The sequence below is a fragment of the Rhinolophus sinicus genome, linkage group LG04 (assembly GCF_036562045.2).
Source record: "Rhinolophus sinicus isolate RSC01 linkage group LG04, ASM3656204v1, whole genome shotgun sequence".
Lineage (NCBI taxonomy): Eukaryota > Metazoa > Chordata > Mammalia > Chiroptera > Rhinolophidae > Rhinolophus > Rhinolophus sinicus.
This window is the reverse complement of record NC_133754.1, coordinates 119,185,988-119,208,206: the sequence shown is the minus strand read 5'-3', so window position 1 is coordinate 119,208,206 and position 22,219 is coordinate 119,185,988. Positions and strand designations below refer to the sequence as shown.

At 38.8% G+C, this 22,219-nt stretch overlaps 1 protein-coding gene across 5 annotated transcripts in view; it reads right to left on the bottom strand.

Annotated features, from left to right (window-relative positions):
• Nucleotides 1-7,575: 7,575 nt before the first annotated feature.
• LINGO2 (leucine rich repeat and Ig domain containing 2) overlaps nt 7,576-22,219 on the bottom strand; it is a 1,139,090-nt gene continuing 1,124,446 nt past the window's right edge. For all 5 annotated transcript variants that reach the window (XM_074330289.1, XM_019736291.2, XM_019736290.2 and 2 more), the window contains one exon: nt 7,576-20,990. In XM_074330289.1, coding sequence (XP_074186390.1) covers nt 19,129-20,955 — 1,827 coding nt within the window. In that variant the 5' untranslated portion in view covers nt 20,956-20,990 and the 3' untranslated portion in view covers nt 7,576-19,128. The remainder of the gene's footprint in view (nt 20,991-22,219) is intronic.

The window sequence follows — 22,219 nt, the reverse complement described above, 5'->3', positions numbered from 1 at the left end:
TCCTTTCACCTTGGGCATGGGTTGGGGGCGAGTGTGATTGCTAGAGATGCTGCTTCAGGCGGATCTGGCCCGGGGTCAGGTCACCAAATCCGCAGGCTCTGTGCTGGTCCTGGAGCCTTATATTTCTGTAGTTAATATCTGTCACTGTTATTCTACACACAACAACAGATATACGTGCATCCATCCACACATGCATCCTTGAATGTATACATATGTCGATACACACATATGTGCACACAATTTCATTCTCTCTCTCCTCAGCTTTTATTTCTGTCTACTCCATTCACCCCAGATTCCTTATGGAGTTATGGTTGTTTCTACAGTTTTCATATTCACCTTGATCTCTTTCCCTCCTCTTACAACACTTCCCATATCCACTCCTTTGGGCCTTTTGCCCTTTCATTTTCTCTTTTATTTCTGCTGCTTCTTTCCAAGCTGCTTCAAAAGCCTCCCAGCAGACTTTTAATAGGAATGCGCATGCTCGCTTTATCGGTGCAGATGTTACACAATGGCGGCGCTTGGTGCTTTTTTTCCCCCTGCAGGGACTAGGTGCATCGTGTTTCACTGCTCATTCTTCCTAATAGTAGTGCACAGGCAGAATGTTCATCAGTTACAGCAGCAGAACTAATTAAAAGGCATGCATTATACATCTTGTGGACACATTCTTCATTAGCATAGATTCTCAGCATTACACATTCATGTCAGAACAAATTCAAAGGAAAAACTTAAAACTATAAAAAGACATACTTAGAACCAGAGATTTTGGTTTTCCCAAGACTTTTGCTGAAATTATGTCCTTGTGGATTCAGAAGTCCTTTCAATTTGTGTCATTTTAAAAGAAAAACACCGTGCCCCACGTTTATATCCTTAAAAAAATCCAAGGATCCTTAAAATGATCAAGTTCATCATGTATGTACCCCCTCAAAAGCTTAAATAATATTCAGTGAACAGGTTTCTGGAAATAGAAATAAACGTTTAATTTAGCTCTTTTGTAATATTTCCTAATAGACATTTGATTATACCAGGGGTGCCAAAAAAATGTATACACATGTCTCGTATTCATTTTTTGTTGTTGGTATTTATTGAGTATTCCAAGTTCAATACAGTTTTTTTTCCCTTTCTTAAAATGTGTATACATTTTTTGGCACCCTTTGTATACAGTTCCATCACTAGACTCTCATATTTGCAATGCTGTTTCTTTTGACTCAGTTCTTATTCCTGAGCCCTGCACGGTCAAAAGCAAGTTCCACCCAGAATCACCGAAAAAGGGCCCCTCAGAATTCCCTTACAGCCCCCTCCAGTAATTTGACTTCTTACTTATGAGGAAACAGTGATTCATGCTCTGCATGACCGTTTAATCCAGGACTATATATCATCTGTGCTGAAAGAGTTCTCTTGTGCATTACCAATTCTTATAACTTGCTCTATAGATACCTTCACATGGAAACCGAGCTGATAGATAGCAGAAGTGATGATAGGACGATGACCAGGCATCCTTTAGTCACTGAGCCAGGTAACGTAATGATTGGATTCTGCTCTTAACCATGAGTATTCATATCACTTTTAAATTTCTTGCCTCCTTTCAAAACAGATTCAGGAGCTTGAAATACCTAGTTGCCTACACTAGTATAAGAGTTTTGCAACTTGTCATCCTGCTTTTACTCTTGACCCATAGTCTATTCTTCACTCAACAATCCAAGTGAGGTTTAGAAATTTTAAGTCAGATCACATTACACCCATGCATAGAACTCTCAAATGCTTCTCATCATTTAGAAGAAAATGCAAAGTCCTCTAAATGGTCTACCAGAACCTACTTGATTTGATCGCTTCTCAATCTCATTTCTTACCACTATCTGTCTTTTCTGCTTTGCTTTAGTTATACTGCCATTCCTGTTGTTCTTTGAACATGTCAAATTCATTTCCTTCTCAGGACCTTTGCACATGCGCTTCTGTTTTTTCTGGCAGTCTCTTACTCCAGATGTAAGCATGTTTTGATCAGTCAGTACTACCAGGTAGCTCTTTAGGTGTCTCCTGAGAAAGGACTTCCCTGACTACCTTATTAGAACATGAGGTAGCGCTTATGGCTATTATATTACATTGTATATTTAAATGTTTTCTCTCTTCTCTATCAAAATATGAGCTCTTATGGATAGGGGTTTCATCTGTCTGGTTCAGTGTTTTTATACCATGGTCTGGAAGAGTGCCTGGTACATTAAAAGTATTTGCTATGTATTTATTGAATAAATGAGTGAATGTTCTTGCTTGCAGTCAAATGAGTGCTAGTATGTGGATTTGACCAGTAAGTAAACTCAAAAAGACCTGTTAGGCACATATGATGCGAGAACTTGAGAGGAAGTTACACAGGATTATGAAAAACATTGCAAACAAAGAGTACAGTAGTATTGTAGAGCAATGACATGGGGTCAGGTGGGATCTAATGTACTTCACATAGACGGACAGTGTGACAATCTCCACTCTAGATGCTTTTATTAAAACCCAGAGTGGTTCATGAAGGTTCAGGGAAAATAATCCTTTTTACCCTGTCGCTCAACTGTAAATTGGTAGCTCTCTGCTATCACTACTTATCAAAAACCTGAAAAAGTTGGATTAATTTTTGACTCAACAATTCCACTTCAGATAATTTAGCTTATGGAGGTAATTATGAACATATCACAAACATTTATTATTTGTGTTATTAAAAACACACACCAATAGACTGCGCAAATGGTGAACGATTTTTAAAGAGCCTTATGCAGGTAAGCTACTACTCCTTGTCTATAAATACACCTCCTCATGATGTGCCCTGCGTTTTAGGTTAGACATCCATTTGTCTGACATGTCGACGGAGCACCTACTGTATGCCAGACTCTGTACTCGGCTGTCCCTCCATCGTGGGATGTTGACGTTACACACCCTTCACAAGCATTGTAAACGTTTTCATAGGGCAGAGGAGAGACTCTCACATAGCACTTGATCTCCTTTTTCCTGCAGCTATTTCTAAAATGGGAAGTGTCTGTATGCCAAGTCTTTTTATTTTGGGCAATTCACTATAACATGATTATTATTATTATTATTATTATTAGGGGGGAAGGCCTGGGAGAGCTGCTCTTTGGTAGTAACATTGAACCTTTGGACTGTAATAGCTTTTGTCCGAGGTCTTCTCTTCACTGTTTCACTAGACTATTTGCTGGGCCCAGTGTCCCATGTCATTGCTGATCTGCCTTCCTAGTTTTCTACCGTACAAAGCTGACAGAGGTAGGAATAAAAGGTAACCTGCTGGAAGGCTTCTATACAGAGCAGTAGCTAAAGAATAGGTAGTGACTTGGCATCTCCTTTCTCAGGTGTCTTATTTAATACAGTATCCTCAGAACCTAGCATAGTAGCTGACAAAGTAGGTATTCAATAAATCCTTGAGTTCATGATTTACAGAAACGCCAGCTATCAGCTCAGTTGTTTCTACTCTCAGTGAAAGTACCCAAGAGTGGAGCCCTTTCTCTGGGTTTCTCCATGTACCAACTCAGGGACATGTGAAAATACAAGGCATTTGGGAAGCGCATTGTGTAATAACTCTGACAAATGAAAGTATACTATGACAAAATGACAGAGATGAGAAGGCACATAAATAATCCATGTTGCATTGTAAAGATTGTAGAAGCACCCATGGGCAATCGGCCTTGTCCCTGCTTACCATGCAGGCCTTTAATTGGAAACCTCAATATATTACGCTTTCGGTGTTGGAATCACTCTGTCATTCTGCTTCTCTGTCCCTGAGTGAGATGAATTTCCAGTGCCGTGCTTAGACTGCTTTATTGAACACCAGCAGGCAACCACTGTTAATGATCTCTATTCTCCTGGTAGTTGGAAGGGAGTTTTCATCCTCCTGGGGGTGACGACAGTGATGATTGGGTCAGAGCTGCCCCATGGTGTCCTTTGTGCATCGTTAACCTTTAAGAGGAGAAAGCAGTTTCTACTCCTCTCCTTTCCCAATTAACAGAAGTTTCCAGCCTGACTCAATACTCAGTGTTCCCAAATTAGGCAAAGAAACTTCTGTGTTTCATTTACCTCAAGACTGACCTCCCGTCGATCAAATACTGGAATTCTGCAGAACAGACAGAGACGATTTTCTGTAAAAAGCAGATGGGGTTTCCTCTACCTATGGTGGCACAGTCTAGTTTTATCTCCTGTTTTAACTTCAATTCCAGAGAAAGCCCATTCTCATCCAGAAAAATGTGTCAGAAAAAAGAAATAAAAAATCTAGACAACTCTGTTGTATTTGGATTTCCTAACCCATTTCCCAAACAAACTAATAAAAAGAGGCTTTATTAATATGAGGGCAGGAGATATTTGAAGGTGATGAAGAGCAACAACCTTTTTCCCTGCGGTGGCTGTAATCGCAATTACTAACTGATAACTTCAGAAGAAGAGAAATGCCCCTTTGCCCTTTAAGACAGTCAATAAGCTTTTACAAGCAGGCATCGAAAGACTACACTGTACTATCATTTAGTTTTTAATTAATACCAAATTACACCTGCACTTTCAGAGCAGCCTTTGTTAGGTCCACATTAGCAATAAGAGCATTCACTGGATAGATGGATGTTATTGCAAAGAATACCAGGGGAATGAATAAGAGATATAGGGTGCCCAGGGTATATGTAGGGGAGGAGGAAGCCCCCCAAAAGAAAGGAATGTCAACTAACAGCAAGAGGGCACTGGGAGACTGTTAGGGGCCTCCTTGTGAAAAGATTTCAAGTTTTGCTTTACTTAGGAAAGTTTCAGAGTTGAGAGGCAGCATGGCAGAGTGGAAAGAGGATGGATTTTGGAATTAGACCACATCAGGTAAAAACCCTATCAAGTGGTAAAGATCGTACCCGTTTCTGTGGCTTCTGGGAAGTTGAATGAGCTTGTTTTTGTAAAGTTCCAGGTACGTGGTGTCTGGTAATTGGTAACCATTATTGCCTCTAGTTTGGGTGTGTAAATTTGAAAGAGGATTATTTAGACTAACCTGAGCAAGAGTCCTTTTTTTTTTTTTTAAGATTAATGTTTAAGGATACAAGAACTCCATCATGATCACTACAGAGGGTTTTTTCAGAACGCTTGTCTGAGGTCCTGAATGAGAGTAGTGAGGGAGTAGGCAGGTAATTTCTGCTTTGGGAGCTATTTTGCTGGCCCTTCACAAAAGGCCCTGGGATGCGTAATAGAAAAAGTAGAAAGAAAAGGAGAAAGAGGTGGAGGAGGAAGAGAACGAGTGGGAGAAGAAGGAGTCTTGGTGGTGTCAGGGAAGTGTTTTAAATCTCTATTTTAAATCTTAGTTTATAGTTTTGGAAAGACCAAGAGGAATTATACTGTAATAGTAACTGATTGCCTTTAAAAATGGGAGTATAAAAGATTTATTTCTCAACCTCTCCTTATTTTCCAAATTTTCTGCAGTGAGCCAGCATACATTACCTTTATAATTAGGAAAAATGAAATGAAATGACCCTTTGTTAACTACTTCAGTGTCATATGTCTTGTTCTAGACCTTTGAATGAGTCATGTTTGAGGAGCTTAGCTAAATGGTCAGAGGCACACAAATAGGATGTGAGGCCTTAGAAATTCAAGTGCCAGCTTCGGAAATCACAGCCAAGACAGGCCAGTACTCTTGACCCAATTACAGTTCACAAAAGGTAATGAAAAGAGCGTTTCATAATAAAGCTTCATGAACACAAATCTAATCTTTGAAAAAGGAAAGTTGTTTTACAGGAGAACGCTGACTCTTTCTCCCCAATTTTTGGAACATTTTCTTCCTGTGTGTCCTCTGACACAGCATTTTGGTTCACTGGGAACCTCATGAATAAATTGGACAGATGCTGGCTTATCACACTGGGCATGAAACTCTGGTTCTGCGCTATCTGCAAACCCAACAGCGACAGCTCCAGGGGGACTTGTGGGCATCCGGAGCAAGTTTTCATTTAGGCAGTTATCTTCTTCAGACAGACGTGTCATTCACCAGGACTCTTCAGGTCCAGCAAATGGTCTCAACAAATGCTGTAATGCTTGTTTAGACAAGAATACGTCGATTTACGTTTCCACATAAAAGTAACCGTGGAGCACAAGCGCGGAGCCCATCACTTGGCTCATGTAGGGGAGCCAGTCAGCACACTGAAAATGGTACAGGTGGTCTGGAATGTGAGTGCATTTTGAATCATGAGGAGAATGCTGTCATGTCTTTTTCCTTGGAAATGGAATCTGGATAATGCTTTCATTTGTGGGTGGGGCTGGGGGCTCTGTCAAAGATAATTTAGTGTTTGAGAGGAGGATCGGATGAGGGGTGGGGATTCCAGAAAGCACTAAGCTACTTGATGATATTGAATAAGAGAGAAAGTCATTTAAGGGTTAAGATTTTTGAGAAGGGATAGCATAGCTCTCTGGGGATGTTTTGAGAAATCAAATGGCGTCGCTCTTTAAGGATTTTGGTGATATCGAATTCAAAATCATGTAATTGCCCCCAAATTAGTGACAATTGCAGCAGAGCCTGGAAGAGACAAGCAGTAGTAAAGTTAAGTAAAAGAAGGAGCAGAAGCTGTGCTAGTTGTTGAAATCCTTTTTCATTTTATCTGTACTTGTTTATATTGACTTCCCTGACTTGCCTTACTAACATTACATACTGTCTCTCATGCTATGGTGAATAAAGGTATGAGTAATATGCAGAAACCAACTGCTGTGAACTTAATTGAGGTCCCCCCGCCCATTCATATGTGAATCCCTAGCCTCCAATGTGATTGTATTTGGAAATGGGACTTTTAGGAGGAAATTAAGGTTAAATGAGGTCATGGGGTGGGGTCCTAATCTGATAGGATTGGTGGGCCTTATTAAAAGAAAGAGATCTCTCCCTCTCTCCATGTGCACCCACCAAGGAAAGGCTCTGTGATGACATAGGAGAGAGCTCTAACCAGACACTGACCCTGCTGGCACCTTGCTCTTGGACTTCCCAGCTTCCAGAAATGTGACAAATTTCTTTTGTTTAAGCCACCCAGACTATGGTATTTTGTTATGGTAGCCCAAGCTAAGATACCAGTGATGTTTGTTTTCTTTTAAAAATTAAAGTTTCTCTAAATTACTATGGCAGAATCTTGGCCAGAGATTACTTTTGTAAATCAAGCTCAATTATGTTCATCTCATTTTTTAAAGTTTCCTAACTGACAGAAATGATATCTCCTGGTTATTTCCCATCACCGAGTGACATTTTCCACTGGAAAAAAAAAAAAGGGTCATGTTACCATATACCTTGGGTGGCCTGTTTCTTCACACCCATCTGTCTGTGTAATTCCATGGTCGGCCTTGAATGCAGATCCCCAGAACAGGCTGCTCTTGATTTTTTTTCAATTCTAAATCTTGAATAATTTCATTTTACTTTTTCCCAAGTATTTATAATGAAGAATTGAGCTATGCTAATGAATATAGGAGAAGGCTAAGCTTCTCTTATATGATTAATAATGCAACACTATTAATGAAACATTAAAAAGATAAAGAGAAGAATTAATGATGTTTTAAAATATTCAAAAATTAAATACAATTTTTTTTAGGAAAGTATTTTATTTTTGTGCCTCAACAGATGAAATTCATAACGTTTTCTGATAAGACAATTTAAACATACAAATCAATTACAACAATGTGCTTATCAGCTCCCCCCTCCCACCTCTGTATTTTAAAGCAACTGACAGTTTTGAAGGACACCAAGACAATAGGGCTTAGCTAAACAATATGGCAATTAAAAATGGCCCTCTAAGAAAATAATTACAATAGTTGTTGAAAAAAATTTGTCCTTTGAGCAAAACAGACTGCATGAAAAGAATCATCATGAAACAAGGAGGACTGTAGCTTCCCTCCCAATAAAAGGGAAAGGAGATGTATGTTGAAACAATGGTACAGAAAGCTGGGGAGTCAGACTGAAAACAACAGAAAGCCCTAGGCAATAAATTTCTCCAATAAAATGCATCCCCTTGAAGATACCTATTCAAACTATTGTTTCATATTGAAATAAATAACTGTTCCCCCATCCCCTGCACCTGGGAGTGAATCATTTTATTATCCTTTCTTAAAATTAGTTTAGTAATTTCTCCAAACCAGCATCTCTCCGAAGAGGGGATTTGTGATCAATCTTGTAGATTTCATGTAGAGGTCATATTAAAGATAAATCAAGCCAATTGATAGTAAAGGCCATTTTAGATGCTAATTGTAAAGGAGCTAGACATATCCTGGCAGACCTGGGGCTCCAGGAGAAGAGGGGCTCATACTCAGTGACTTTGTCCAACCACTCTAAATCCTGTAGCACCTTTGGAATAGGCCCCCAGTTCCACACACCGTTCCCTCATGCTTTCACGGTAAGCCTCACAGTACCTTTGTGAGGTAGGTAGTGTTACGATCATTTTGAAAGATGGGGATGCAGAGATGTTAAGTAGCTTGTCCATAAAGAAACAGGAATCCAGTGACAGAGTCCTGGGGACTCTTAATCCAGATCCTTGTCTTCTTAGTACTTAACTATTCTGACTCCCTGAGAGTGGATTATTAAAGCAGGTAGGTCTTAAAGCCAGTTTAGTGCCTGGCCAGTTGGACACTAAGGCCCATCTCTAAAACACATGATTTGGATGATAGAATAAGAAACAGGTTGTAGTCAACAGAGAAGCCAAAGAAGTTAATGTGGAGAAATGCAGGATTAAAATTTGGATCACAATTTGAAACAACTCATTTCCTGATGTGCTGTTAAGACACTACAAGTAATAATGGATATTCAGTAGATATTGCATGATTAAATAGTAGAATGAATGAATGAATGAATGAAGATTGTGCTTGGATAAATAGATAATTAAATTTTCTACATATTTTAAAATAAAAGATGGAGAAATCTGATTTCCAATTTCTAATCACGAATAAGAAGGGAAGAAAGAGTTAAGGAGATTCCTGAATTTTCTGTGGGCATGCACTTGAACTAATACTTGCAGCATTTAAAAGGATATAAATACACAGCTATTTAAAATAATATAGAATTTTTAATATAGAATCTGTGTGCTTGTTGGTTTGGAACCCAAACTATGAAGATGAATATTAGAGGCAGCACTACATATATAAACACCATCCATTTTCCTTCACAATGAAATTCTCTTACATGTACCTATTTTCTCATTGCCACTCATTTGAGAATCTTGTGCTCTCCAGTTCTCATCAAATGCTATTTTGAAAATACATTGAACTAAAACAATGAACTATTCTTCTCTTGACTCACCAGACAGGGTGCACTTTTGTGTTACTTTCCATTTCTGTGAACCCATTTTTTCACTCCGGAAGACTCAGGACAGAAAGCAGCTGCCATGTACTGAAACCAGCCCTGTGTCAATACCAGAAACATTCTTATTCAGTGCTGTGAAAGCCTCTTGAGACCACTGAGGTGGAGACAACTGGATTCTTCAGGTGTTGCTCAAATAGACGAGCTTATATAAATCAGGATGGTGGAGCTGATTTGGTAATCTCCCTGTGTCATGTGCTTGTTCTGTGCTTAGCAAATTAATTCCCAGTAGGATGTTTGAACTGATAGGGAGTCTTAAAGAAACTCTGGATACCATGGTATGGATTTGTATGTGTGTGTATAAATAAGTGTTTGTCTAACTTTTGTGAGAGCCCTGAATGTGTATAATAAATGTAACCTATTGTTCTTTTGTACATCCAGCTAATAGCCCATACCTAAAGGAATAGATTCAATGTAGTGAATTGCTTCTGTGCGGTGGTACTAGCATGCTTGGTCTCTTGTGATTAAAAATATGACTAGTGTTGCTGTGGTTAGAAAGGGTCATTTATGTGTTACCTTTGTGGGGTCTGCTAAATGGAGGTATCTCACACTGTCATAGTGAACAAAATTATTCAATGTAGATCTAATTTCTGCAATCACATATAAGATTTAGGTCTTTCAAACAAAGTAGTGACCTATGTAGTAGTTTGTTTTTGTTTGTTTTTTTGTGGAGACTCTCCTTGGGTTTTCAGTTCTCAGATCTTGACTTCTTAGTGATTGAGTTCAATTGTTAGAGGCCAAACAGAATAGTGAGAATCTGTAGATAAGCCACATATTTTCCATCTGCCTTTTCTTTTCCCCTTTCCATATGGTTCTTAGTAATGTGTGTGTGTGTGTGTGTGTGTGTGTGTGTGTGTGTATCTGGCATTAAAATACTCATACATGTACTGTTTAGAGAGATTTACTGACATATCCTGACATCCTGATTTACCCAGTTCTGAGTATTATGGAATGAAATAATGCCTGCATGGCTATACCAAGGGGTTTCCTTCTCAATCCAAATTTTTTGATAGATGGTCCTAAGTTTTGCATTTGGTTGTTTGTAAGAGTTGAGGAAAGGCACCAGAGTGAAAAGCCCTAGAAGCCAGCATCTTCAAAATTTCTACCAAACTAGCAGAATTCCTAGGTGAATTTCCCCTCAGGAATCTCCTTAAGATTTCTCTATTTCCTCCTTAACGTGGCCTTATTCCACATTAATCTTCACATCCTGAGTTTTAGGTCAGACAATGAGGTAATTAGGAAAAGAATATTGGGTTCTATAATAAATTTATCAGCGTTTAGGGAGTAGGTCGGAATCCATAGCTTTAATTTTGACTCCAAGTGACAAGGAACCATTACCAGGCATCTAGTTGGAGCAGTGTGCTCATGACCAAGGAAAACATGGGGACAAACAAAAACTCCCAGAAACATGAAACTATGAGGGGATTCTAAATTTATGAAGCAGCACATGGCCAGACTGTCTTTATGAGTACAGAGGCAGAAGATATGCTGCTGAGTTCAAAGTATGTTTAGCTTTCCTTTAAAAATTTGACTTCATTATATTTTCCCCCATTGTTAAATCCTGAAGTATTGGAACCACCTTATCCCTGATCAGTGAGTTTACTGGACAGCCTAACTTGTGATATCTCCATTGGCAGAGGTATATAAATACCCAATACATTCAAAACTGCCATATTTTGCTGTGTATAATGCATACTTTTTTGCCCAAATTTGTGAAGGAAAAATAAGGATGTGCATTATACATGGGTAGACTAATTCCGTTTCCCTGAAAGTTTGGGCTAAAAACGTGGGTGTGCATTATACACAAGAGCACATTATACACGGCAAAATATGGTATATTCATGAAAAATCTGCTTTGTTTTAGTCATGCTAGCTTAGTAGTATAAGATGAAAGCCTACTGTCAGAGATGTGGCTCTTAACCCAAGCAGCTCCGGCATTACCAGAAAGTCTTCAAGGGGAAGGAAATCCCTCTTTGGTGGCAAGCTCTTCATTTTGCAATTAAAGAATAGCTCAGAGGGGATTTTGTGAATCACTTGCTAGCGGTCTCAGCATTTGAGTATTTGCTGCTGTCTGGAGGTGAATCCAGGGCTTTCTTGTCATTTGTCATCATGTCTCGTCATCAATGAGAAGGGTTTCCAGTACCCTTCCTGTTAGCTTTGTGCTTCCTCCTCCACTACTCCCTCTTCACTGGAAGACATGTAACAAGATATGGTGTGTGTGTGTGTGTGTATAGATGATACCATAGGATGACAGCTACCTCAGCACATCTCCCTAACACCCATTCCTTTAAGTACCAAAGAAAGAGAGAGCACCTTCACTCTAAACGAAAAGATAGCACAAGCGTAGTTTTCAAATTTTTAATTCTTTTCCTCTTTAACACTACACAATCTTCTCTTCCCCTAGTTTCCAGTTAGCCTGAAGATGAGATAAAAGATTTTTCTCTTATGTTTTTGTGCCTTCCTATCATACACGACATCTTGAATCATTGGTATTGGCTGAATAAAAGCCAACTCAGAGAGAAAAACTAGGTGATGATGACGTACGTACGTATGTCTTGCTGAACTTATCATCAGTTCTTGCTCAGATATATTTCAGGCCTAAAGTCATGCCTGTTACTTTTCATGTAACCAAATCAAATGAATTTGGGATAATTTTGTAAGTAATACAGGATTTATCTTCACTAAAGTAGAATGTCTTTATGGTGTGGTTGATGTTACCTAGATTTGGCTATCCAGCAGGTCAAACCATGGCCCCTTGGGAATTTTGCTTAGGAAGAACTTGATAGCCTGGCTTCTAGTCCCTCTGAGTGGTCTCCACCCACCGTACATCAGAGTCAGATTCCACTGGACCTGCTTCTTCTCTAACTGGAGATTATTTGTAGATTATTTGATCAAATAACAGTGCTGAAGGCAGACAAGCAACCAGTAAAGCTCGCATAACCTACCTCTCTCAACAAGGAATTATTTTCTAATATATTAACTCCAATTGTCTTTTATTATGTTTTGCTTCTTAATAATACCGCAATGGATTTAACTGAGATGTCAGATGCTTAAGCCCTTTACATCAGTAAAGAAAACCTGTTTTTTTAAACTTATTTTACATATTAATAAAATAAGTTATTTTTACATGTTAAAAAAAAACATGCCCACAACAATAAATCAATAGTAACAGTCAATGAGACACAAACCTAAATCAGTATACTTTTGTCATTAGCACTAATTTTTTGAGAACAAAAACAAGCTAACAGGCATTTAAAAAGTTTGTAGTTTGTTGGTTTAGTAGTTTTCAGTCATGGGATGGTCCCAGAATAAGATTTGATAAAAGACATTAAATAAAAACACAGACACACCTCTGTTTCTTTTTTTCCCCATCCTGCTCAAGCTTATCAATGTTTAAAGCAGTTACATTTTAAATACTTAAAAAAAAAATCAAACCACCCTTCCCCACATATTTATATATGTATATATAAACAATAGCTTTTCAATTAATTATGATTTGGGGCACTCCACACCAAATAGAAAACAAAAGGATACAACTGACTTGGGTATCAAGCAACCCATATGTGTGTGGTACACATGAATTTATAACTGGGGAGGAAAAAAAGCATATTTTCTTACAAATGGCCTCTACACAAAATTTGTTCACAACTCAATTCCTATCTCCTGCTATCACATAGATATGTGATGTGTTGCTGGACACACATTGTTGGTAAGATTGAGGGAATTTTTTTGCAAGTCTTAATTTCTTGCTTAATCACTATTTGCTAATTTTGTGGTATTGTAGATTATATGGATTATGTTGTGGTGAAGATTAAAGGTATTAAAGCAATTCAGAATAGGAGGTATGCAATAAAATGAAGAAAGTTAACATGGCAACCAAATTTGTGCTTTTTTTTTTTTATTGGCCCTTGTAGAATAGGTACAAAATCTTTGACCCATTTTTCAGTATGGAAAGTTATCTTTTGAACTTTATTGAAATTAATATAGTTAACCAACTTATTAGAATATAAATTTGCATTTTTGTTGTCTTCTAATGGATATATTACATATTAAGAGTTCTTAAAATATTCAGGCCTCTCTTGATTATGCCAGCTCCTTTCTCATTCTGCTAAGGCTATAAATAAAGCTTCTATTTAAGGCTGGCATTATATCAACCCACCTGCTTCTAGAAGAGAGAGAGAAAAAAAAAATCAGAATCACTCAAGCTGAAGATTGCTGTCAGTCTGTGATTATGCGAATAGTAAGTCTTAACTTTTAACGTGTTATGTGAAATAGGCTGGAGGGTTTATTTATTTTTTAAAGCAATTTCCAGTTTAACAGTTACCCAAGAATTTCTGAGTACCAATGAAAGAAGACTTATCCCTGGAGAGAGCATTCATTGATGAGGTATGACAGCAGCTGGAAGGTGACAGTGGTGAGTAAGGCAGAGCTGGAGAATGAGGGATCAGGAGAGGAGGCAGGAATGGGGAGGGATACCAAAGCTCTCCTCTCTGGGGGCTGTCTCAGGAGAGCTGGTAGCCGCTGCTCTGTTCCTCCTGCTCAGGATGTTCTCCAGGGTTGGTGGTGGGAGAAGAGGGATTAGAGACCTTGGGCAACAGGAGAAAGGCAGTTGGGGGTACGTGTCAGCTTGTTTTGATCAGATTCCCATATTTTGAAAGGGGAACATTCGCTCCAGGGCTGTTTTAGGAAAAGAAACTTTTCACAAACTTCTTACTCATGTCTTATTTTTCCCCCCTGCAAAAATTTTTCATTTTGGGCAATCTGTTGAAAAGCTCGCATAAGATAAAGTAGTTTCCGTTCCCTAACTGTGTTTTTCTTTTCGAAAAAAATGTGCAGCTACATTTACTGTTCCCCAAACAGACAAACCAACTTCAGAGTTGAAAATCTATCATGAATTATTAATTTAAAGCATAGTTTATTTGGCTAAATCCTGCAAGTCTAGGCTTAGGGCCCCTTTACCCAGTTTTTGATGGGTAACTTAACTAAATATCATGGCTAATTAGCTAGCATTGTGATTTTGTGGTCTTATGTGAAGCTGCTCTTTCCCTGTTATACTTGTGCTGGAGTGAGGATGAGAAGGCTCTTCTGGGAATGGCTTTTGAAGGAGTTAAGGGAAGAGTAACTGATAGAGTCATGTCAAGTGTTTGCTAAACTTACCAAGAATCACCCTCTGTTGCCTAACCAAAACCTGCAGTTCTAAAATCAAGTCAGACACTTCATTCCTCAAGCAGAACAACTCTAAAACTCCTCAGTCAGAAAATGTCACAGATTTTATTAGAAAGGGTGAAGCTTCCAAAGCAAAATGTTGGAAAGTCAATAGGAATAACCAGACACATGATGTCTAAGGGGGCGTGTTTCTAGGACCTTAATCTGAGTAATAAAGATATTTACCTAATTACTGAGTAGAATGAATGGCTTTGACCCCAAAGGTTTTGTTACTAGTTTCACATGCCACTAAATCCATTTGGAATAGCTTATGTGAGCTATGTAAAGGTGACCAGGATATAGGGAATAGGTATAAAGAGACACTCAGGAAAGTTAAAGAAAAACATAATCTCCAATTTTTCTTCAGTTAGAAGTTAACTATAAAAATTAATAAGAAAGGGAATGGAATTAAAGTGGATCCAAGTGTCTCCCTCCAACCTTTCTTTAAACTCTTGATATGTCTTTTTGTCAGGTCTCAGCCTCCTAAGCTGAAAATGATATATATTTTTTCTTTCCTAGAAAGCCTCAAGACATACTCTGTGTTGTTGAACAGCTTCTGAGCATAGTCCCTGAAGTTAAAATAAATGTCTTGACATAGAGATGAAGAGAGACCCCGGATGGGTAAGTTAATTTACATGGGGCACTACTCAATTTTTCATTTCCAGGATCACATCCTCTCTTTTGTACCTTCTGATATACAAATATATTTGTTCCTACTTGAGTCATGGAAAGTGACACAAGTCAGGCTTCAATACAGGTGAGATTTAAATAATCCTTTTTTTAAAGTCATAGAAGATTGTAATTCTGGGCTCCTCTGAGAACTGAGGAGAAAAGAATATTTGACAGAACAATGAAAAAAGAATCTGCCTTAAATCAGTAGAGCAAATTCTGAATGTCTTTGTATTATTGGGGAGTTGGCAATAAGCAACATTTCTTGAGCAAAACCAGTTCTGACAAATGTCCTCAGGAGCTAGGAAGTACAAGTCTTGGCAATAGTTGGTTTACATTTTCCAACTTTGACAATATTTGGAAAACTTACGAATACAATGAAAATGAAAGAGGTTAAAAAATGTAACACGAGAATTGGAAAAGCAGAAATTCCTTGCCAGGAACATGTTAGGGCAAATCATTTGGTGAGTTATCATACTCTATTAGCATGTATTTCAGACATTTGGGGACACAGATCAATTGTCTCAGACCATTAGAGGTCTCAGTCACAGAATTTTTCCGTCTAGAGATTTAATGTCTAGAGGGAATAATACTTTTCTGAAAATGCTTAATATACACAGACAGAGAACTGGTCAACCCAGAACTAAATGCTGAGCCAAGTAACTCTATTTCTTCTTAGGAGGCAAATCCTCTGGGAAGAAAATAACTCAACAATAACTACTAAAGGGAAAATTTGGCCCCCATGCTGGTCTGAGCTGTTAGTCTTTACTGTGGTCTAGTTTATTCTAACAAAAAGGTAGAAGCCATAAGGAAAAATTCCTTTTGTGAAGTAGATAATAGAGCCCCAGAACTACAGTCAATGGAACCCAAGATCAGAGCCTTGCAGATATATAAAGGAACCCAAGAATTGCATCAATAGTGAGAAAGTAGAAAAATTAAGTGGCCATTCAGTTACCTATAGGTATATTTACTGTGATGCTTCAGGCAGAAAGTAGAAAATTCTCCTAGAAATATCTGGCCAATGCATTTTTAGGATCAGATCACTTATACAGGGGGTATGTTTTTCGTAATCTATTGGAGCCAAATTCTAATACATAATTTTACTTTTATTAGAAACATCGGTTTTAAGAATACCTCTGAGTAGTACTGTTTTAGTCTATTGTTGACTAAACTGGGTGTCGCAGAACTGATTTTTCAAGATGTTAACAGTTACAATATGAAAGGAAATGCTTCATGCTCAAATAAATTAGAGAAACCACAGGCAAACTTAAACAGAATTCTTGTTTACAGGACTTTCAAGAGAATTTATTAGGCTCATAAAGAGTTTGAATTTCCAGGAGGTGATTACAGAACGCAGCTTCTTCCAACTTATCACTAGTCTATGGGACTCTCTTTTGGAAGAATGCTTATTAATATCTTAAATAACTCTTTTTCCATGGATCAGAATATGGAACCCCCTGAGAGAATATAATCTCTCTTCTTCCAATGGAATAATAATTAGTTTTTTAAACTAAATCTTTTCATGGATGGGTTCACTGTAATCCAATTTCATTTGACTAAGCTAATTTTGGTCAATTTTAGTTTCACAGAAAATAGCAGTTAAATTACAAAGCCCTTTTTTCAATTTCTCAATATTTCTTTTTTTGTTGTTGCTCAATTAGTTAAGCACTTACTCCATACGATGTTGCAAAATTAAGAAAGTATTTTCTATTAACTTTTGGAAGACTATTTCTCCACATTAACTTAGTTCTTTTTAAATTTGAAAGACCCATTTCTTTTGCACACAAGTTGTAATTTTGATAGAATTTACAGCAGATCTTGATTTGTATTGTTAGATATAAATAAGGTAATTGCCACAAGTGGGAAGTGAATTTGTAAAAGATATATGATAATCATCAGGAAAGTCAAATGAAAAATGACTCAAACAGGCAATTCTTCAATCTTTCTTATCTCATTTTCCACCCTTTATTAAAGGAGAAATGGGTTTAGCCTTGCTGCTATCCAATTGGCAAAACAATTTCTAGACTTGTCACTTTTTTATTGGGGCAATTTAATTTTATTGAAGTTGCTCACAATTTCAAATATTAAAACAAAGACCAGCTTTTTGCAAGTCAAACCTCCAATCTGATATGTCAGGCAGCAAACCCTTTCTATTCCAGCTTACATGCTATCTGAAAGCGGGCTCATTTTCAAGTCCCTCACAAAATGTGCAAAGTGTAGAAATTTCCTATCTGTTCTGTGCTGATTAAATAGATCACATTCCATGAATACACTCTATAGTCAATGCTTTCTCAGATCATATGAATATATATGCTTTGAAAACCATTCACTCAACATTTAGTCAAATGGAATTAATTATGTTTCATTTGAACCAGATCACTGGTGGCAATGGCATGCCAATTTTTTTTTAACTATAATGTTTTCACTTTGACTAACAATCATTAATACAAATTGAATTGAACAAATATCCTTGGATCAGAGGGGTAAATGTGTCAGCACAATTTAAGATATTTATAGGGGTATTATCTTAACTTTTCCTCATTAGAGAAAAAAATTGGTAAGTGCTTTTTAATCCACCTTGTTTCACCTCACCTGTTTAAAAACAGGACAGATTTCTCTTGGTCTACACAGGATAATTTTCAAAATGAAAACCAATTATCTACTTTGTAAAGAAGCAGGGAGAAAGCCTGAAGTTGCCCATTCAAGGTAATACTTTGGGTACAGTATTTGCATGGACAACGTCAGCGTGGCTAGGTGTTTCTTTTGAGGGGCAACAGTCCAGCCTTCCGACAGCTCTCATGCTTTAAACAGGTTCTTAGCGGCATTAACATCATGTTATGCATGGATCCCCCTGGTTGGTGCTGGCATCTGAGAAGAACTCCTCCTTGTCCAGAGAGCTTCTGAACTTCCGAATTCTTGATGTTAGCTATGATGTGACTATTACCCTATGGTATATAACAATTATCTTCTCTTCCATTTCCTATTAACCCATCAGTAGTAGCAACTGATGAAAGTGAAATCAAGTTGTTGTTAAATGGATCGTTTTCATTCTTAACACCTACCTTTTACAGGTACAGCTAGTGGCACACCACCTTCTCGAGAAATCAAGGGCTTTGTTACAGTAAACTGGTCCAGTGTGATATCACAAGTATAAAAAATATTCCATTCTGTATCAAAACTAGGCACATGCCTTTATTTATAGTAACAGAAGTTAACAGAGTTGAGCAGTTTTGCCTTGGGTCCTGTTTCTTGGCATCCTATATGAGACAAACGCATCTTTTAACATATCGCCTCCCACAACTCGGGGATCTAGTCTCAGGGTTATCTGCATGTAAAGGAAGGTGAAATCACACTTGGGTCTATAGTGGTGAGTAACGAAAAGCACAACCTCTCATTCATATTGCTTTAAAACATATACAGTATATATGTTTCAAAAAAAAAGGGAAGAATAAAGAATATATTAATTTCTTTGTGGTGTTGAATCAACAATATGGTATGATGCAAGGATTTAACAAATAATCATAGATACAAATTGTTTTTGTAGAGTACGTTTTAGACAAATGTGTCTTTTTAATATGTAAATCCTACATTGTAGGTTGTTCCTTTTAATTTTTTCTTTTGTTTCTGCAGTGGTAGAAAATGTTGAATAACCATCCATGAGCATGAGCCAAAGGTTCAGGTTCATTACTGAGATCCCCAGAATGCCAATATTTGCAATGCAAACAATTAGTATCTTACTGTGTGAAGGGCTTTGACACATGCCTGCCTGCCTTAGGTGGAAAGTCTCCATAAGAAGTCCTCCTGCTTCCGTGGACCCTGCTTTGACACAGGGGCAGCTGTACTAAGCTGCCTTTTTAACCTTGTAATTTACTGTGCCAGGCTGTCCTACTGGTAACCGACAATGACACAGAAACCATAGCGTGAGTGGTAGACCCTCAAATCATTTTCATATTGAACCTCCTGGGTCCAGCAACCTCCCCTTCCACAACAGCACCATTGTTTTTTCGGGGCACGTATTCAAGGTCAATGCTGTTTTTGTGCTTGCCTTTCCCTCGGCTCCACACAAAAAGGAGGAGAAAACAAAATAAAACCACTCCCAGGAATGTGAAACAGCCCATGGCTGTAGATACCAGTATTGTTTTAAGGTCCAGGGAGAAAGTATTGGCGTTGGTGCCATTGGAAATGGTGTCATTGGAGTCGGTCATGTACATAGGGGTCCTGTTCGCATAGAGGAAGCGGTCTGAAGTGAATCCTTTCACAGTTAAGGAGGCTGTGAAGGTGTCATTCCCAGCAGCATTGCTAGCGATGCAAACATACATCCCACTGTCTTGATCCTGGGCAAAGCGGATTTCCAAGGTGCCATCGCCCAACACCGTGGCTCTTCCATTGGACTTGGTGGTGATAAAACGCCGCCGAGGTGTCACCCAGGAAATCACAGGCTGAGGGTCTCCATCGGCATTGCATTCTAGCTGGACTGTCTGTCCTTCATCCACTAGCAGATGCTGCAACTTCTTTTCACGGATTTTGGGTTTTTTGCAGGTGAAGTAAAAGGAGAGGGCAGTGCTGTGGAAATCCTTGAATGACTTCTCACGATTGGTGTCTGGGCCAGCACACATGGGCTGCTGGCCGCCGAACTGCAGTGTGGGATGCCGCTGCAGGATCCAGAGCAGACGGCAGTCACAGGCCAGTGGGTTGTTGTTAATGCTCAGGACCTCCAAAGCCCTAGGGGAGGAGAAGACATTCTCTTCCAAAGTTTCCAGTAGGTTCTGAGACACATTGAGCACACGAAGGAAGCGGAGCCCTTGGAAGGAGTGAGGCTCAATGGTACGGAGCTGGGCCCCTACTATGTGCAGCTCTTGAAGGCGGATCAGGTCAGAGAACATCCCTGCTTCAATAGTGCTGATGGGATTGTAGGAGAGGTTAAGGTGCGTCAGATACACCAGGTGTTTAAAGGCAAGGAAGGGGACAGTGGACAGGTTGGTATTGGTGATCGAGAGAGAGGTGAGGTTGAGACCGTAGAGGCTATTGGCAGGCATCATATCTAGTAAGGGCCAATAGTCAATCTCTAGGTGTTTCAGGTGGAACAATCTTTTAAAGGCATACACGGGCATATTGTTGATACTGAGATGCTTCAGATGCAGGCTGAGGAGGCTGCGGAGGTGGGACAGGGCTTCTGTTGGTACCGCTGTTAGGTTGCATTTCTCCAGGGTGAGCTTCTCCAAGCTCAGCAGCCCACTGAAGGCCCTGTGTGATATATAAACCAAGTCATTGTCCCCTACTTCTAGAGACTTCAGGTTATGCAAATCCTGGAACATGTAGTCCAGTAAGATGACAATCTTATTCTCACTAATGTCAAGCTTGGTGAGGTTGGACAGCCCCGTGAATACCCCCAAAGGGACCAATTTTAGGCGATTGCCTTTTAGGCGAAGGGAACGCAGATTAAAGAGATTGTTAAATGCTCCTGGCTCCACATTGGCAATGATGTTGTCGCTTAGGTCTATCTCCTCTAGTAGAGGATACGATATGAATTCTTCGGGGTTGATGCTTTTCAGTCTGTTCTTGCTGAGGTCCAAGATTTTGGTCTCGATGGGAATGCCCTCTGGGATGGCGATCAGCCGCCTCCGGTGGCAGCTAACAGATTTGTTCTGGGCAGAGCACTCGCAGCGAGCAGGGCAGCCAATGGTGGACCCCATGAAGATTACCACCACAGCCAGACCCAGGAATGGCTGCCAATGCCAACATGATATGGTCGTGTGAAGCATGACTCCACCTCTTAGTCTACACCTTGGTCACGGGCCTGCAGGAGAAGGGGCAAAAGAGGGAGGAAGAGGAGTTAGGGCATGGAGAGATAAAGGGACATAAATAAGGCAGCCGCAGGTACAATGGAAAAGACCCTGGATTTGGCCTCTCACAGATCTGGACTTAAAGCAGAGAGCTGCCATTATTAGCTACGTGATCTTGGATAAGTTACTTCGCCTCCCCGCACTTCCCTTTTCTTGGCTATAAATGGAGATAATGGGGATGATAATAGTAGCTTCCTAGAGTTACGACAAGTGCAGTATTTGACAACTATAAAGAGACTCATACAGCATCTAGCACAGACAATGAGCAAAACAGCATACATTTCACAAAAGGCTCTATTTTGAACTCAGGTGACAAAAACAGAGGTCAGTGACAAAGGAAACCTATTCAGTTTGAATCAGTGTCTGCGTCTCTAATGTTTGGGATATCATCCTCTGTTCAAAGTGAAGCTAAAGAAACCTCATTCTACATCAGGCTGTGAGGTTCAAGGAACAAAACAAAGTTCCCTTCAGTGTAAGAGGCTGGGACTTTTTTTCCTGCATGTATAATTTTCTTTTTTATTAATTTTAAAAGAGAACTTTCATTTAGAAGGTATACCTCTTTCAGAATTCAGTAAATTCTGATTTATGGAAAGATTTTCTTTTTTGAGGCAAATGAAAATCTTCAAAATCTCCCTATATTCTTTGTGTTTATCAATCACAGGGATGAGGCAGAATCAAGACACCAAAATAGCTATGATGATGAAAATGCTTTCTTCAAGTATTTAGGTTAAATATTGAAGGGTAGGAAGAATCATAAAATTAAGGGAAAAAATGGCCTTAAATAATAAATGAGCCATAATCTTTTCATATGCAAATTCAAAGCCAGTGAACCTGTTAACTGAAATTAAGTATCAAATGAGATCAGAAGTATGTTTTACATGTAGGTAGTTAACCACACATGAACTTACTGCTCAACTGAATAACAAGAGGTCTGTTGAGTGTGCTTCTCAACCTGAGATCCCCAGGGGTACATTTCATCCATAAGCACCGGAAGTTTAAAACAATGTTTTTAGATAAAGTATTTGATAAACTTCAGTGTTCACTCTGAATTGTAAAATAACAATTAGTGATAGTATAATTCTCCAATCACCGTGTTTACATGTCTATGTCTATATGTGTAGCTCTATCTAGCTACATCTAAACAAATCTATCCATAAAAAAAAAATAATTGGGACCAACCTTA